Genomic DNA, 17,547 nt, shown 5'->3' with positions numbered 1-17,547 from the left:
TTGCTTGCTCATCATATGCCTATGACAGATAAACTGGCTCTACTGGAGGTTGCTGCACTCCTTGTGTTTCCTAATGCAAAGGGATCTTCAGATAATAATTGGACTTGTGAAAAAAAGGTTCCTCCTGAGCTGTCAGGAGGAGAGGCAGATGAGTATGGTGTTGTGGAAGTGAAATATAAACTTGTTGTGCTAGTGACCTAAGAGCTGGAGTTCAGCTTCTGATGGGTGATTTTTCTTGCTTCCTTGTAATTGATGGTATTTTGAGTAAAAGAAATACCAGCCAGAAGGCAAACACTGGGTGTTTGAGAGAATTGGCCTCTGGGACCAGACTGAAGCAACTGCAAGACCACACTTTGAAGCAGCTAACATTAATGGATTAGCTTGTCTCTTTTCACTGGGAAATCAATAGTGCAGGGGACTGGAATGTGTTTTCTGTACAGAACTGTCTGTTCACTTCAGAATGAGAAGTGTGTTTTTCCTAAGTGGAGCTTGGGTTGTGCTTGTCACTTGGATGCTGAGCTTTCCCAAAGGACCAAATGTGTCCCTCTGGTACCACCAGCAGGCTTGCAAGGGCTGTCTGGAAGGGAAGGGTCCTGTGGTGCTGCTTGAATGCACAGCCAGGTGTGCTGCAGGTGGTACCAGCCCTTCAGAGAAACAAGATGCAGGAGATGCAGAGATACAATGGGCAGAGGCCATCAGTGAGCCCAGACACTCTTGGCTTCCCCAAGGAAGAATGTCCTGTACACTTTAGTGCTTGGTTTGACTTAGGTGGTGTTGGATGGCAATCATGAACCTTGGAAACAAACCAACTAAACAAACTGGCTGAAGCAGTGGCTTTACATAGATCTCTGTTTGCTTTTCTGCACATTCTGCAGTTGGGAGCTTACCAGAGGTGATGTTGGGCTCAAACCACAGCCCTGCTGTGCAGCACAGCCACCCTGCCAGGGCTGAGAGGCCATGCTGCTGCTTTCCCTGAATAAAGCTGTCCTTTGGAGTCAGCTCACTTGGCCAGCAAGGTACCAAAGCTGACACTGTTCTCTCCTGATGCTGGAGACCAATCTCTCCCGAATAGGGCAGGTGTCAGAACTAATATATGTGATCACCCACTCCCTACACCAAGTGGTAAAGGTTTTAAAAGGGCATTTTAAAATTTCTTTCTTGGGCTAGGCTGTTCCAGCAGAGCCACAAATCTTAGGTTTTCAGAACATTGGTAGAAAATAAGTAAAATAGATTTCCCCTGTGCAGTGTTACTTTCTGCAGTGATTGTGACAGCATCCTAGGAATCAGAGTTGGAGAAGATCTGTTAAGTGAGCTAAACAATCCCCTGGGAAATGCAATATGAGCCTTTTTCTTAACAGCATATTTTACAGTATTGTTTGGTGCTTTAGCACCAGCTTTGTTTTTAAACAGAGGTCTGACCTTGCTGCCTGCCTGATTCACATCATTGTTTTCATCTAGTAAGACAGCAGTCTTGATCTCTCATCCCCTGAAAATACCATTAATTCTTTAATATACAGGTAGAAAGCATCAGGACTGCAGAACTGTGCAGTTCTGCTGCTATGAACGTTATCAGAAGCTGTGGAAGAAAGCTCTGGACAGACCCATATATCTTTTTACTCCTAAATAAGTCTGCAACTTAACGCCATCCTAAATTGCACTGTGTGTCTGAGTGAGATCACTGACACTCTTATCCAAAAATGTGGATTTTTGGACTACATCAGCAAATCCCACACGTAGCTCATGCTTCTGTAAGCAGGACTATAAATACAAATAATGCAGCTGGGATTTATCTTGTAAGTTGAAGTCGGTATAATGCTCTGGGGCAGAGCTGGTCTCCCAAGCCTGTTGCACCTGTTTGGTGTGCACTGTGCAGGGAAGAAGGCTGGAAGTGAACAGACACCCCAGTAGCCCTGTGCAACAAGGCTTTATCTCTTCCTTTGTGCTAAGTAGTTTTAAAGTGAGAGACTTTCCTTCCCTTCAGGCAACTCCTGCTTGACACAGTGGGCAGGATGATGCTGCCCCTGAAGCTACATCCTCCAGGCAGCTGGAGAATCCTGAGAAATTCAGCTGAGAAGTTTGTAGGGGAGAAAAGTAAAGAGAACAAACAGCTTAGTGGTGAAAGCACTGTTGGTGTTGTGGCAGACAAGGGCTTAGCGGCCGTCAGGAACATTCATCCTTGCTGAACCCAAGTACCTCCTAACCCTGGCAGCTTGTAGCTTGACATGTTTGCAGGGCCCTCTGTGCATCCGTGTCATGCTGGTCCTCATCTCCCTTGCTTTGCGCTGTCTAACCCAGGGGCTTTTGTAGTCAATATAAATATTATTGTAGTTGCCAATGCCCTGCCAGGAGAGGCTACAAATATGCAGGAATTTGGGGCTGTATTTGTGTATAAAGATGATGCCCTCACACTTTCTTGGAGGAAACTCATTATTCTCTCATACCGTGCTAATTAACTGGGGAGGCAGAGGACAACTCCTCAAGGTCACCCAGTGTCAGGAAGGAGGAAAGCTCCACTTTCATATGCTGTGGGAGATCAGAGCAAGCTGGTGGTGGGGGGTACAGCCAATTTTGGCTCTGCACCTCCTCTGCTGTCCTTCCAAGTATCACAACCCAAGCATTCAGCTCTCCTGCATCTATTCACTTTGCTGCTTCCCTCCTGCTTGTTCAGATGCAATTAGGAGATGCAGAATAAGGGGGTGCCAGGGGTCAAGGAGGTGGTAAAGTGATTACAAGATGCTGCAAACGGCTGTGCCATAAATACTCCAATGATGAAAAATTAGATGCCAGTCACCTCGGGGTTATTGCTGGCCTCTATCTTTCTCTTGTTGTGAAAAATGATAATGGAAGTGTATTTACCCCAGAGAGTGTAAGCTTGCCACTGGCTGTGATCCTGCACATCCCAGGTATCCCAGGAACAGAATCCTTGCACCTAATGACTTTCTGAGAACACTTTGTGCCTGAATTCCTTCAAATTAAGTGCAGAAATAACTGGTATTTTAGGGTATTCTTTCCAAAGTGGAAAGTTCCTGGTGCTCAGAGATTGACGAGCTTCAGAAACAGACTGTGGCCCTGAGTAAGGATAGGGAGAGGAAAGGAGAGCAGCACCCTCAAGTGCTGCCTTGCTGTCCATGTGCTGCTTCTGCCTTGGCCTCCCAGAGCTGCATGTGGAGGCTGCCCAGTTCATAGCTGGTTTTTGGTGTATTGGATCACCAGCAAGATCAGAGCTTAAGGAGCTGGGATGACTACACCTTTTTGTTGGGTGGGCAATTAGAATCAAATGCTGGTGCTGGGCTAGAGCCTTTGGTACCTCTAGATAGTATTCAGATCCACTGAAGTTGGTATCTTTGGGGATACAAGCACTTCTTTTCATCCCTTGCAGGAGGTCTTCCATTTTGGAAGCGGCATTAGGATCACTGTGGCACAGGAACTGTAGAAGGCAGCATCCAGCTTAAAGGGTGCTGTGGGTGAAAGGCCTCTGCTTCACTGGCAAAAACCAGCCTGGCAGCAACCGAGGTCTTAATTCCTGGAGGATACCTCCTCCCTGCCTCAAGTAACTGGGGAAGAAGGTGGATGAGGGTTCCTCAGTGCCAGGAATATGCCTGATGTGAGTTATGATTATAGAGCTCTGCCAGGTGTCCTGAGAGCAGCACGTTAATTACCAGAGCTGCTGTGGCAGCTGCCTGCTGTACCCAAAGCATAATTGCCCTTGTTTCTTCAGTCCTTGTGGATTGTCTGGTGGCTGTGGCCTCCCTCCATTGTGACTTCCTGACTCTGCAGGGGATCTGGAGGTTAAAATCCCTCTTGCCTCTCAACTTCTTTGAGCAATCCTTGTTCTGTGGCTGGTTTATCTCTTTTCAACCAACTCTGAGCTTCATAACAGCTTGTCTGCTGATAACTTACTGCCTATCAGCACAGCCCCTGCTGCAGTCTTGCCTCTAGCCTTGAGAGGCTGTGGATTTTCAGCTTTTTTTTTTCTTAGCTTTCTAAAAAGCTCCTTCCTGAACAATCAGACTCTTTCCATGTATTTATATTTGTACTGTCCGCTGCAAGGGGTAAAGCTTTACCAGGGAAAGCTTGGATGGCCGCCCTTGCTGATGGGCCATCTGGCTCTGTAGCTTGAGATATGAGCTCATGTAGGACAGAAACATGGCTTGTCACCCTAATGAAGGGGACGAGAGATGGCAGAGGGGATCCTTTTCCCTTAAGATGTTTTAGCTGAAAAGCCCTGGGGCCCTGGCAGGAGTAACTGGAGCCCACCTTGGGGTAGCACTGCAGTAACCATAACGTGAAGTGGGTGCAGAAGAGCTTGCAGAGGCTGCAGGCGTGTGCTTGGGGGGGCTGCAGGTAGGTCTGAAATGCCATGAAGCTGTTTTCTTTATCTAGGAGTTCCAAACAAGAGTGGGGAAAGCACCATGCATTTTACATTTCTCTGCAAAGTCAGCCTTAAACATTCCCTGAGGATGTGAACAGAACACCAGTTCCTAAGGAATTACTAAAGGTGATAGGTCTGGTTCAGCCTTCCAACTCTGACCTCTGCCCATGCCAATTATTGCAGTTTTGCTTTTTGGACCTCTTTTTTCCCTACATGTGACACACTCTAGTGGAAACCACCTGAGGTGGGAACAGAGTATCCCAGCTCCCTGACATCTTGTTTGCTCTCTGTACTTGCACAGTCTGGCTTTGTTGGATTGTTTCATGTGTCCCTTCTAGTGCTCATCTGAGTTGTGAAATAGCTCTGAGCTCGGGGATGTCTTGCAGAAGCAAAACGAGTGTCAGAGTTGCCACTTCTGACAGCATGTGAGAAATGTCTGCTTTTTCCTGCCATGCTCAAGGAGACTTTCCTTGTATCTGAGCACTGAATCAAGCAAAGCTTCCTTTGGGAAGTGCTCGTCCAGTCAAGCCTGTGTCTTATTGGTGTCAGCTTTTGCTGTGGGAATGTTGTGTACCCACAATGCAGTATCAAGCACTCCACCCTTGGCTTCCTTGCAAAAGTGTCAAAGTGTCTACCAAGGAGAGTGATCCATTTTATTAAACCAGTGATTTTTTAATGAGCTCTTATCATACCCCTCTTTAGAGTAGAGTTATTTGCTGTGCTGTCTTGGGCAGTGGTGCCATTGCTCAACAGCTGTGAAATCTTAACATCAGTATCTGCAGAGATGGAGCTTGATACCATCCTCAAGTGAAGTTTGTCTGAGATCTTGTAACTTCTATCAAAGGGAAGCAATAACTCCCAAGAAATTATGGTTTGGGGTGGGTTGTAGGTTTGAATGAGGGTCTAAAAAGCAGGGAGGAGGAAAGGAAAAGGTAGGGTGGCTGGGGGCCCAAAGGGAGATGGATATCTAAGGAGTGAGCACTACAACACCTCCATCTTCATATTAAAACTGAGGGATCATTGCTCTGTTATTTGAAACTTAGTAACTTCTCATTGGTATGATGTGCTGCACAAATTATTTTATTCAAAAACTCTTGCGCTTTTTGCTCTGCTTTTTGCACATTCTTTGCATTTAACAATCATGGTCTCACTTTGGTCAGGCAAATACCCTGCTTCCACGCAATCTTTCTGAAAGTTTCAAGGCTCTGAATCAATAAGAAGAAATAGCTACTGTTTTTAATTTGCTACTTGGCAAGCACCAAAAACAGATGCAATTCTTACAGATGAGTTTGTGTAGCATGAAAACAAGCAAGTTCTGATGACAGTTATGAATGAGGCTGGTTTTTCAGATGGTCCTCTTGCAAATGTATGCAGGCACTAGCCATAATGCTGTAACTACTGTATCTAATACATGAATCAGACACATTTTGGATGCTAATTCTGCTTCCTGAGCTATATTGGCTGCTGCTGTAAAAGCCACATGCTGAGCAGCAGATGAAAGCTATTGAACTGTACTGGTTCAGTGATAGATGGACCCTTCAGGTCAATAAAGAACGCGTTTGGTCAAACAGCCCTCTGACTGGCTTAAAGCATGTTTGTATGGTCTGAAAGACTCCTGGCATTAGCTGGCCATCACTTAGTGGTTGAGAGCTGTCTTGGTGGTCCTCTTGGCTGCAACTAAGCTGATAAAAACCAACCAGATGTCCTATTAACGCTTGATCTTACTCTTGCTTTTAGAAGATAATCCAATAAACAAGGTTATGTAACCAAGTTTTAACATAAGAGCTTTAATAAAATATACTTTTAGAAATATATAAATATATATAAAAATATATTCCTGGCAATGGTAAGCCCTAGTTAGTTCCCCCGTGGCAAGAAGACTCAAGTTGACCAGCCTGCTTTTTCATTTTGAGATACCGAGAACTGACAGGTGCAGAGGCTGGGAAAGTGCTATCAGCTGAGTTGCCAGCTCAGGGAAGATTCCAAACCTTGGTGCTTGTGTTGCTGTGGCTTGGCTTGGTGGGAGGAATGGATTTGAAGACCCCCCCCAGGGGTTGAGCAAGCTGGTGTGCTGCTTCTGGCTCCTACTAGCCTGCAGGGAAGAGCGTAATTCAGGGTGACAAGCTGCTGTTCTTTCTTCTACCATCACTGGTTTCTCTTTTTTTTGACTGGAAATGTCAGTAAAAGCAAGAAAAACACAGTTTTTTATAGTCCTTAGTGTGCTGGATTTTCATGCTGTTTTTTAGCATGAGAAAGGAAGAAAAAAATAAGGAATTTTACATTTACTTGCTGTGTGTGGATTTCACATACCCTTCACTATGAGCCTGGTGATTTACCTGGCCTTTCCCATTTAATGGAGGAGCTTGGAGGGAAATGAGGGAATCATTCTTAATAACCAGCCCTGTGCCAAAGCAGTGTAATGGTTTCTCTCTGCCATCCTGTGAATTTAGACAGCATTTAATAGATCAGTTCTCCTCCTTAGCTGAAGGAAGCATTCCTTTACCTTGTTTCAGTTTAGTAATGAATCAGCCCCTTATGCCTGCTCGTTTCTAATAAACCACTTCACTAGCAGAAAAATCTTAATCAAAGCAGACTATGCCCATTCTGCTTTGGGTGGGTTTATTTGCTGAATCTTAGGAAGAGAATTATAAACTCGTAGAAAATATCTCAGCTGACTCAAGAGGTGAACTGGAAAATTTGGGAAGGTTTTTTTCATGTGCCAGGGCTCTGTATATTTGACTTCTGACAGGGCTGACTGGTACAGTTTTCTATGTAGGTTTTAGATTGTGTGAATTACATGTGTAATGAGGTACTTTGTGAATTATTTCCCTCTGGGAGAGACTGGAGCTTGGAAAACATCAGATGGAAAGTTTGGGTATATGTCTGAGGTGCTTATTTGGGCTTACTTTTTCCTTAGGAAGAACTTATGAAACTAATTAACTTAATGGGTTGGAAGAGGATTGAGGTGTCTGGCACAGCGAGGTGGAGGAAGTAGACACTCTCCTGCTAAGCACTGTGGTCTCTTCTCATCCTTTTGGGGATGTGTTTTTAAATAGAGTTCCTGGCCTTGGGATTCTTGGTGGTTGATGGTGAGATTAGCTCTAATCCAGGGACTAAGTCCTTGTCCTCATGTCCTGGCAGTTGGTGAGAAACTGGCCCCTTTTTCCTGCCCTGTGCTCAATCCTGTTGAGCTGCATGCAGTTTCACTTCAAAATGATGTTGGTCTGGATGTTTAATGTCCAGTTCTGCTCAGGCTTTCATCTTCCAAGCAGTCCAGTGTGTTCTGTAGCTTCCCTTCCTTAACAGTGGTTGCACAAATTCCTTCAAAGCAAGACAACCTCATCTCATTGCAGGTCTTAGCATTGTTTGTATTGATCCATGGATATTCATCTTGGTTCACTAATGGATATCAAATGGAGAAGGTAATAAATTTCTGTTGCACTAGAATTAATCTCTTGCTTGGCTCTTTTGGACCAGGATCTGCTTAAGAACAGAAGACACTGATCATCCTAAAGGAGGGGGGGGTACATTCAACCATTCAAGCACAACTTGTATCTCTTCCCCATGAGTTAAGCAGTAATGGCCAGAGAGGAGGAGAGCTTAAAACCTTGCTGAATGGATTTGGTTGTTTAGGGTGCTCTGCAAAAAGTGAAGAACACTCAGGTTCTTCCAGTACCTCAGGATGCTTTTCAGCAGCTGAGCCCCAAATCCACCTTGACATGTCTCCTTTCCTCGGTGGGTGAGACAAATCTAGTTTTCAGACCCAGCTGTTTTGATGCTTGGTGATTTTGTGTCAATCCTTACTATGGTTTGAGGGGCTGTTTTGCCAATTGGTTCTGGAGCATTCTTATTTGCAGCAGACACCTGTTCCTTAATTATCACATCCTCAGTCCGTCTCTCTGTGCTCAGCGCTTTCTGATGCAAGAGTAGTAAATTGATTTGAGGGGAGGTTGTGTTGAGCAGTGTTGGGAGAGAAAGTTGAAAGAGATTAGTCACAAACTCAAGAATACTTGTCAATAAGACAGTTGGTGTCAACTTCTGTTTGCTTTGGGCCCTTGCCCTACATCACTTTTTAAGTCAAAGGTTTCTTTAGTCTGTTGGGGTTTGTGCATTGCTCTAGGATAGAGTGGCAGTCCATAGTAGGCAGGTGTCGTGGTTTAACATAACTCAGTTTTTTATTTAAAGAGAAAAGAGTGGAGTTAAGGTCCCAATTAGAATAAAGGAACAAGAGGGAAAATAGTAAAAAAAGGTTTGTAACTGACTGGTTTGTTCCTATGTTAAAACCTCAAGTCCCATAACTGTTAAACCTGATTTGGCTCTTAGTCTTGCCAGTTATGCCTGTGGCATTGTATTCCGTGTGATCTCAGCGTTTCATCCAACAACCATCAATTGCTTCACAAATCTGAATTCTGTGCATGCTTCCTGTCCTTTTCTTTTTAATCTGAGCAGTAAAAGCAAGACTTGGTGTAGGCAATGGTCTCAGATCAAAATATATCCCCACCAAGCAACATGGTCAAACCAAGGGTTCTCTCCCCTGTTCTCCTTCTGGGTTTACTTTCGTCACCTGAGAATACTTGTGATGCAAGGCATTTCCAATTTGCCTTGCAGATATTCTAAAACTGTCTCAAAAAAGGTTTTTTGGGGTTGTGCTAGTCTTAAAATAGCTTGGATTCTGTTCTGTCCTGACTCCGTTGGGGTTGACAGAGACCTTGAGGCTTGGCAGACCTGCCCCTCTGAGTCCCAGTTCTTCGCTTCTGGTGACACCTTTTCTTGAACTGCTTTAAGAAGTCATGGAAAAGAGCAATGTGTAAATATTAATGTTGAATATTTGTCTTTAAAAATCTCTTTGGGATGCTCTACAAACCTATGCTGTGTGTGCTGTGGCTTTCTAAGCACTGCGTGCTTACAGCATTTGGACCTGTTAGTGTATTGCTAGCTGGTGCCATCCCATGGAGGACAGGCAGGTCTCTCTTCTCTTAACACCTATTTTGTCTCCCTCTTATAAGTAGCTTCTCTCAATCTCAATGTTCAGACTGCAGCCAGGGTCTGTTTCTTCCTGCAGTGAAGTCTTTTCTCTTCTCTCTGGGGTAGGTAAGGCTTGAGTACTGCTTTGAGCAGAGGTGACAGTGCTGCACAGGACATGTCACCTCAGGGCATGGGCTGATAGGAGGTGCTAGAAGAAACTCTCATGGGAAGCTGTATAGTCCAGATTCCTAGGATGGATGTTTGTTGGATGTATTTTGCAGCCCAGCTGGAAGAGATGCAACAGACTGGTGCTGCAGTATACCCCAATTTAATTTTCCCCATCCCTGGAAGTCTCCAAGGGCAGGTTGGACAGGGCTTTGAGCAACCTGGTCTAGAGGGAGGTCTCTCCCCGTGGCAGGGGGTGGAACAAGATTGTCTTCAAGGTCCCTTCCAACACAAACCATTCTGTGATTCTGTGAAACACTGGTCTCTTAATAGACATCCAAGAGGGGAGGGAGGAAGTTCTTCATTGAAGAACCTTTATTTTCCACACTGAATTAAGTTCTCTGAGTATCTCTTTGATGACTTTTTCCCTCATTTTGCACAGGTTTTTAGCTTCCAAGAGCTGAACTGTTACACTGTAGCTTCCTACTATCTGTTTTTATGGTTATAAAAAACCCTCTATGTTTTAAAACATGACTTAAAACATGGTGGGGGGAAAGTTCCAGGCAGACTTGGCTCCATTGCTGTTCAGCCTGGGATATGCCAAAGCCACCCCATCAATGTTAATGGAAGTAGACTGGTGAGGGCTATTGCTATTCATACCTAAACTCAGCGTGCACAGTTTAATATTTAATGTTCTGTGAGGCTGTACTGAGAGCGTTTACTGAAATGTGTCAGTAAAGGAGTGCTGTAGCAGCGATAGCAAACGGCTGAGAGCCAAGAGGATCCTGAGCTCTCCTTCTGCCCAAGGCATGTTCTCTGATCCAACAGCTTACTTGACCCTCTGTGTCTCAGCCAATTTAGCTGTAAAATTAGGCAACAGAGAAAGCTTCATGACAAACGGACATGTCTGGAGGTGAACTTTCAACACAAGCTTTGCTCTTCTGATGAATTCATCTTGCTGGCAGAATTTCTGGTTTTTAATCTAATGTGTGATTTTGTTGTCCTTCCAGGCAGCGTTCACCCTCCTCCTGGGTCCTTTCACCTTCTTCAATGTGCAGAAGACCAAGTATCTTCAAATCATGACATCCCTCATGAGATGGATAGGTGAGTCTTGGCAGAGGCTCGGCTACCTCTTTACCGTTGATGGAACCCGAGTCACGCCACTGACATTTCTCTTTGGCAAGAGCTTCTTGTTTGGAAGCAAGTGCTTGTCAAAACAACCTCTTTGAGGACAGTTGTGCAGGCGTAATAAATCTCTTGAGGAGAAAGGTTTTAGTCTAGGATGAAATTTCTGATAAAACAAATTGTTCTCCATCAGACGTGGCTGGTAAATGAGGTTTTAGTCTGGTTTGTGTGAGGGGCAGAAGAGGTTTGGCAGAGTCACCTGTCTAGGTGCTGGCTGTGATAACCACCAGTTGGAAGTTTCTTATTCTCACACATATGCACAACAGACTTTGGACAGTATTTGTTTTGATCCAAGAAAAAAGGCATTTCTTTCAGACTTTCTACCCTTAGTTTTATCATCTGCTTGCATTTATTTTCCTTGGTCTTCCTTTATGGTAAGATGTGCTGCATTGGAAACCCCCAAACCAATGTGTGCTGTCCTTGGGAAGTCCTGCTCCCATAAGTTCTTTCCAAAATATTGCCAAGAACTTCTGGGAAGACAGATCATTCCCTTAAGGGAAGTAAGATCATTCCCATCACTCCTGTTTTTTTTTTTTTTTCCCAATGCCTGTCATTCAAAGATGCAGCTGCCTCATGTCTGGCTTGTGTGTACATGCTGTTAAAGGCTGAGAGGTGTGTGTGGGTTGTGGAGGTTTATGTTCAGGTTTGTCTATTTTTCTGTCACCTAGACAGAGTGACTGATGCTCAGGGCTAGTAAAGAGCATTTCTGCAGGTTAATGATCAGCATTTCTTCAGGTTAACAGTCTCCTGATGTGTAAATACAGACCATTCAGACACAGAATTAGCTCTGTTTATACCTATCACTGGAATAAGAAGAAAAGCTGCTTCTCCAACTATTTCCCATTACACACATAGTCTTAGCCAGACTGCAGTTGGATTTTGTCCCTCCTCTGTGAATTCATCCTGTTTGGAGGTGGCTGGCAGTTGCTGCAGAGGAATAGAGATCCTCTGTTCTAGAGAATTCCTGAGATGGGGTTAAGCAGTTGACACTCAGGAAAATTAAGTTGGATTTTAAGCTCTCAAGTCTAAGATGTTGAACAGTTTGAGTTAATGAATCCTGACTTTGGATGGTGTGAAAATCCTGAATGCCTGTTTTTCTCCTTTGTTGTCTGAGCACATGAAAGGTTTGAAAGCCCCCCCATTCTTCAGAGAAAGAAGTTATCTCATTAAGGGGTACTAAAGGAAATGAGGAAGTTTTGCGTGGGGATTTTTTGTTGTTTTTTTTTTCTTTATAAGAATGATCTCTGCTCAGCTGACTGGCCTGATTCCAATCACCCTGCCTCCTCTTTCCTGGTAAAGACATCAGTCAGACCTCATCCTATCTCTGTGACTGTCTGATGCCTGCCTCATCTGCCATTGGTTTCCCTTTAGCCAGCTCCTTCCAGTACGAGGACTGCTAAACCTTGGTGTGATGGCAGAACTGTTCCTCTCTTTCATGGCTTGATGGAGAGGGATAAAGGCAGTGATTGGAGAAGTGTAGGGGAATTTCATGCTTTAGCCTGATTGATTCCTGCGTCAGCACGCTGGGGAACAGCTGCCCCAGATAATGATAGTTAATGACCCTGACAGCACCTCAGTGGCTACTTAGAAGAACGGATTCCGTATGTGTACAATGAGGGATAGATTTATTGGGAAAGACAATTTGTCAAAAAGCCATGTGATGCAGGGAGCAGAGAAAAAGCTCTTGCTGCAAATCCCAGGCTAAGGATCAGTCCCATACTGCTGAGATTTGTCAAACTGGCTTCTCCCATGTCCTCACATCACTGCTGTTCTCTCCTTCAAAAGCAGGGCTGTGAGTTAAACACAGGATGGTGTTTAGAGAGCTTAGATCCTAAAGAATGGTCTTGGGTAGTGTTTTGTGGTCTTCTGGACTTTTCCTGCCTGCATGCCAATGGCCAGATTTGAACTCTTTGTCCTGGTATAAACTGTGCCTTTCCTTCACCTTCCTTGGGTTGGTTTTAGCCATGCGGTGCTGAGGGTGGTTCTGCAAAGCACTCTGAGCAGCAGAGCAACACTGCAGCTTCCCACATATCTGTTTATTGCGTGGGCAAAAGAAAACCTTCCCATGTGGACAGGGGCTTATTCAGCTTACCTGTGCTCATTGGCTTGGTTTGGATGGGAATCTGACCCATGCTCTGCATCATGATTTGAAAAAAAGCAAGTCTCCTAAGCTGGGAGGTCACTACAGACTTTGCAATGTGCCTCTCACAGGACCCACTAAACACCCTTCTCCCCAACCAGGTGGAAAGTCCCTGGATTTCTGAGCAGAAGAGGCTGATGTAAAGCAGCGCTGCCCCAGGTGTACTGGTGATTCAGATGATAGCAGCTGAGAGGATGGTTCTTGGCAGCAGAGAGAGCTAGCTGTGTGTGAAGGTCATTTCTGCTGGTGTTTGTAACAGTGTCAGCCTTGCCTTTGAAAGTTGCTTCCCCTCTTTCTCCTGATCTAAGTGATAATCAAATGTCACCAGCCTCTTCCAGAGCCTTGTGCTCATCACAAGCAGCACATCAGCTATCAAAGCCTACAGCAGTCTTATTCCACACCTTACAGATAAAAAAAAATAAAATCATTCTCTCTCTGAAAAATAGGCTTAAACACTGAGATCTGAGCTGGAAATTAAAAAAGGACCAGTTCAAAGAATGTGGAGATGTTCCAGGGATCAGCCCTTTATCTGGCATCCTCCCAGGATAAGGGACTAAGCCAGGACAGGCACCTCTGAAGCCTCTATAAGGAGAAAGTTGAAGGAGGAGCTTGCAAGCCCAAGTGTTGTGCTGCTAGAGAGCCCAGACAGATGGGCTCTCCCTGTCTGGGCCTGTTGATCACAGACAGCTCATCTGGAAGGAAGGCTGGCATGGCAAGGCACTTCCCTGCCAGGAGTGATAGGAGCACAGAGGGTGGATCTGTGTCTCCAGGTGGAGTGGGGCTGGTGGCAGAGAGCGCTTCCAGAGGAATCGAGCTGTTGCCAGTCTTCTGAAGAGTAGCAGTTACACACTTGGCTGCAGAACTGATTGTCTCTTGGCATTGGTGAGTGCCAATGGTTAAATTCGTGCAGCAGTTGGTGCTTGAACTGCTGGCCTTACCCTTGCTTAGAGATCTCTGTTCTCCCTGTTTCCAGGTCTCTTACAAAGTTATTGTAGCAGGGCTTTCTGCAGAAGGCTAAACCAACTGAGCCATCAATAAATTTAGAGCTGTTTGGATTTCAGACACTTCTTTTTCCCTGGAGGGTTTAAATCTATGGTGGCAATGGATTGCTCTCTAAAGAGACTTGCTTATCTAGCTGGTTTTTTTCCCTCTCATTTCTTCAATCCTGATCAAGTGGGTACTGTTAGGGGTAAGCTGCTGAAGGGCACAGCCCAACAAGAGAGACTGATCCAGGCAAGTCCCATACGCCTCTCACAGCAGAGGGGATGCAGCTCACTGGGGCACAGCCCTACCTCTTCATTATTGGATAATATTGGATAATAACTGTCTAGCAGCATCATGGGATAGGATATGGATTAGGAAAGATAACAAAAGGACAGAGCTTGGTGGAGCTGAGCAGCAAACACTGGGCTATTGTGTATTAACCTGATTAATTGCAGCCTGTTGCAGCCCGAGATGTCCAGCTCTATAGGTGAGGACTGCTGGCTCTAAAGACATTGGTCGTGTGATTATCTCTGTTATTAAATTGTCTCTGCCAAATGTTCCCAGACAGCTCCCATGTGGGGCCTGTGCTCTGTGTGCTGCTCATGATGCTGTATTGAAGTTATTAGAAAGTATTGTATTTTAATGAAGAGATAGTTCATGAAATAATAAGCTTCTGGGTTTGGTTGAACATGCTCAGTTCTCTCTCCCTGTTGGATCACACCACATCTATTCAAGTTAATGCAGCCCTTGAGACAGAGCCTTCACAACCCTGCCCAAACAATGATCTCACAATTACATGCTCAGGAATAAAATCTCTACCCCAGCTCTTTCCCCTGGCCAATAAGATAGAGGGAAAGCAAACAAGAATTTCTGGGTAGTCTGTGTTAAACCCTTTTTTTCTCCATCCCATCCCTTTCTAGGATACTTGGTAGAAGGCTTCTGGGGCAGAAACTAGGAAAGGGCTGTCCAGAGCATGCTAGTGGGGCTGACTTTCTGTATCTGGTGGTTTCTCTGGTAGTTCTGCTCTTTCCACCAGAGCTCTGCTGTTTACAGCACTGCTCTGCAGAGAACTGGTCTCAGACCATCTCACCTTGAGAGCAGTCTCAGGTAACTGTCACTGCCATCCTTAGCAGCAGAGTTATCTGTGCTGGAGTTGACTCGCTGCAGAAACCTGGAGTCACTGTGCTATATCCCTTCAAGTACTGAGACTGAGAATTACAGAGGAGGCTGATTTAGGAGGGAGTCACAGTCATCTGAAGTCCTGCATTTCCAGTCTCCTGCTGAGAAATTAGCCTGCCAGTGCCCACAGTTCTCAAGGTGGGTGGCCTCTTTTCACATCAAAAATTGAGCTTTCTGCAAATAGCTTAAGGAGGGGTCCTTGTGATCTCTGCCCCTCTCTTTTCACACTGCAGGGCATACAGGAGGATGAGGGAATTGGACTGTAAATCAGGACACTGTTGCATGTTCATTCTGACATGCTGCTTCAACAAAGTTACTTCATGTTCTTATATCCCTTTCGGAGCAGATGAAGCTGCTGCTAGAGCCCAGGGTAAATAATTCACTAAGAGAAGTGAATATATTTATGAAGAGTTAGTTAAAATGCTGTGCTTCTGTCATGCCTGCTTTTGGGATTGTCAGCTGAGGAGCTCATTTCAGTGCTGTTTGTGGGAGGCAACGGGGTGAAGCAGTGCCTGTGTGAGGAAGAGCCTTGTGAGCTTCAGACACAGATGGATAGTGATTTGCTGTTCTGGATGGGACCACTGAGATCCTGCCTGAGGAGCTGATGCTCCTGAAAAGACCACTTTATTAGGCAGCAACAGACACTGATGGGCCTGAGAGCTGAAGAAGGGGAGCTGGACATGTAAGGGAATATTCAACCCTGCGAAAGGGTCTGGATGATGGTGCCCACTCAGGTTTTTAGAGTGGAGCTGTGGCATGAAAAGCTGCTTTCTGTTCTGAGTGGACATTGGTTGAACAACGTGATAAAAAACTTTGCTGTGTAGGGCCCAAGGCAGGATGGGCAAAATGTGGCAAAGTCTGCAGAGCACCTGGATGTTATGGGACATGGGTGCTCTGCAGCCAGTGCTTTCCAAAGCATGCACAGCCGTAGTTTGGGCTCACGGTGACACCAAAGTGAGTATTATTCCCTTCTCTCAGAAGAATATATTACGACATGGGGAGAAGTGACTGTCAGAGCTAATAGGCCAAGCCAGCAGCAGAGCTGGGAGCAGAGTCCTGGTTACAGAGTTTTTATGGTTCTTCTGCCAAAGGTGACTGGCAGAGAGAGGACCATAAACTATGCAGGTAATTTTCCCCCAGAAGCAAACAAGCCTCACTGGCTGCTCTTTCCTTCCCGTATGTTGAGAAAAAGCATCTGTGATAAACATTCGAATGCAAGGCCATTTTTCTGCTGTGAACTGTTGCTGGTGTGCAGATGTCTGTGGGACCAGCTGATGTGGGCTTAGAAGGGGCAGCTGCGCTGGTTTCATGGCAGGCGTTGTTACCACCGTTAGGGAAACTACTTGTAAATCTTGGTTATGGTATTGCAAGCCTGATGAAGAAAAGCAGGGAAATTATGCCCTTAGAGCAGAGAAGCTCCACTGAACTGCTTTTGATTGCCAAAAACTCCTGGTAGTACTTTTTAAGTGGAATTTCCCTTTGTGAAGAAAAGGGGCTCCACCTGGTCCAAGGCAGCAGTGTCTGAGTTGGCTGCAGCAGGAGCAAACCAGACCTGGAGGAGTTGAGGTGCCTGAGAGGCTTTTTCTTGCTTTCTTGGTAAGCTGTGTCACACTTCTGTGTATAAGCAACAGTCCCCTGCCATGTGGACCCTCCCTCAGGCTTTGGGGCAGGGAGGGTAACACTGTCCAGACAAGTCTCTGCTCTCCATTAGAGGAAGGAGCCACAGTGATATTCCACAACTTTTGCACATACCTTTTTTTCTAGGAAGTAATTTCCCTCCTCTTTTCCTTCTGACATTTCTCTCTGGAGAATTGCTGTCTTCTATGAACATATCCATCTTGTTTCCCCACAGTCTCTGCACTCATAAATCCTTCATCTTCCTAGAGATAGTGTTTTAGTGTTTTAGGCTCTGCCATTGTCAAATCCAGTCCTTAACTACTCCAGCTCCCACATCTAATAGAGCAAACCTGGTTTTCATGTTACCTCTTTACTGTCAATTCATATAGAAACCCCCTCTGAAGGTTGGAGAAGTTAATCAGTTCTGCTCTGGAATTTGTGGAGAACTGGAGGTCATGAACAAGTGGCAGGATATAGCTTCTGCAAGAGAAACTGGCTAAATGAGTTTTAAATTTAAAAATCAATGTCTTAATTTCAGATACTTTGTTCTGCCAGCATGTTGGACTCCAGCTGTGCTTTAATGTTTCAAATGATAAAGAATCCAGAAAGCCTGGTGGTTCCAGAGTTGTAGTGGGCTCTTCAGCTTGCCCACATCACTGCTGGAAACCAGATGGCTCTGAGAAGGGGCACCAACATCCTAGAAAGACATCAGCAGGGAAGTAGACAGCGCAAGTGTCATGTGGGGATGCAGAAGGTCTTGACGTGTTCCTTGCCCCTTCAGTGTGTACAGAGCAGATGCTCCTGATTTTGTGCCCTTTCTATGAAAAAACTGCCTAATATTAAACTAAATGAGATCTATTCCTCTGTTAAAGAGTGGCCTGCTGTATTTTGACTTGATACAGGATTGTATCAAGTCAAAAGATTTTTTTTTTCCAAAAAG

At 45.1% G+C, this 17,547-nt stretch overlaps 1 protein-coding gene across 4 annotated transcripts in view; it reads left to right on the top strand.

The window, feature by feature from the left end:
• Positions 1-17,547, top strand: part of TMEM104 (transmembrane protein 104) — a 43,300-nt gene that overhangs the window by 17,821 nt on the left and 7,932 nt on the right. For all 4 annotated transcript variants that reach the window (XM_059864605.1, XM_059864604.1, XM_059864603.1 and 1 more), the window contains exon 9: positions 10,513-10,606. In XM_059864605.1, the coding sequence (XP_059720588.1) occupies positions 10,513-10,606 (94 nt within the window). The remainder of the gene's footprint in view (positions 1-10,512; positions 10,607-17,547) is intronic.

Source organism: Haemorhous mexicanus, chromosome 20 (genome assembly GCF_027477595.1).
Source record: "Haemorhous mexicanus isolate bHaeMex1 chromosome 20, bHaeMex1.pri, whole genome shotgun sequence".
NCBI lineage: Eukaryota > Metazoa > Chordata > Aves > Passeriformes > Fringillidae > Haemorhous > Haemorhous mexicanus.
This window is presented reverse-complemented; position numbering and strand designations above follow the sequence as displayed.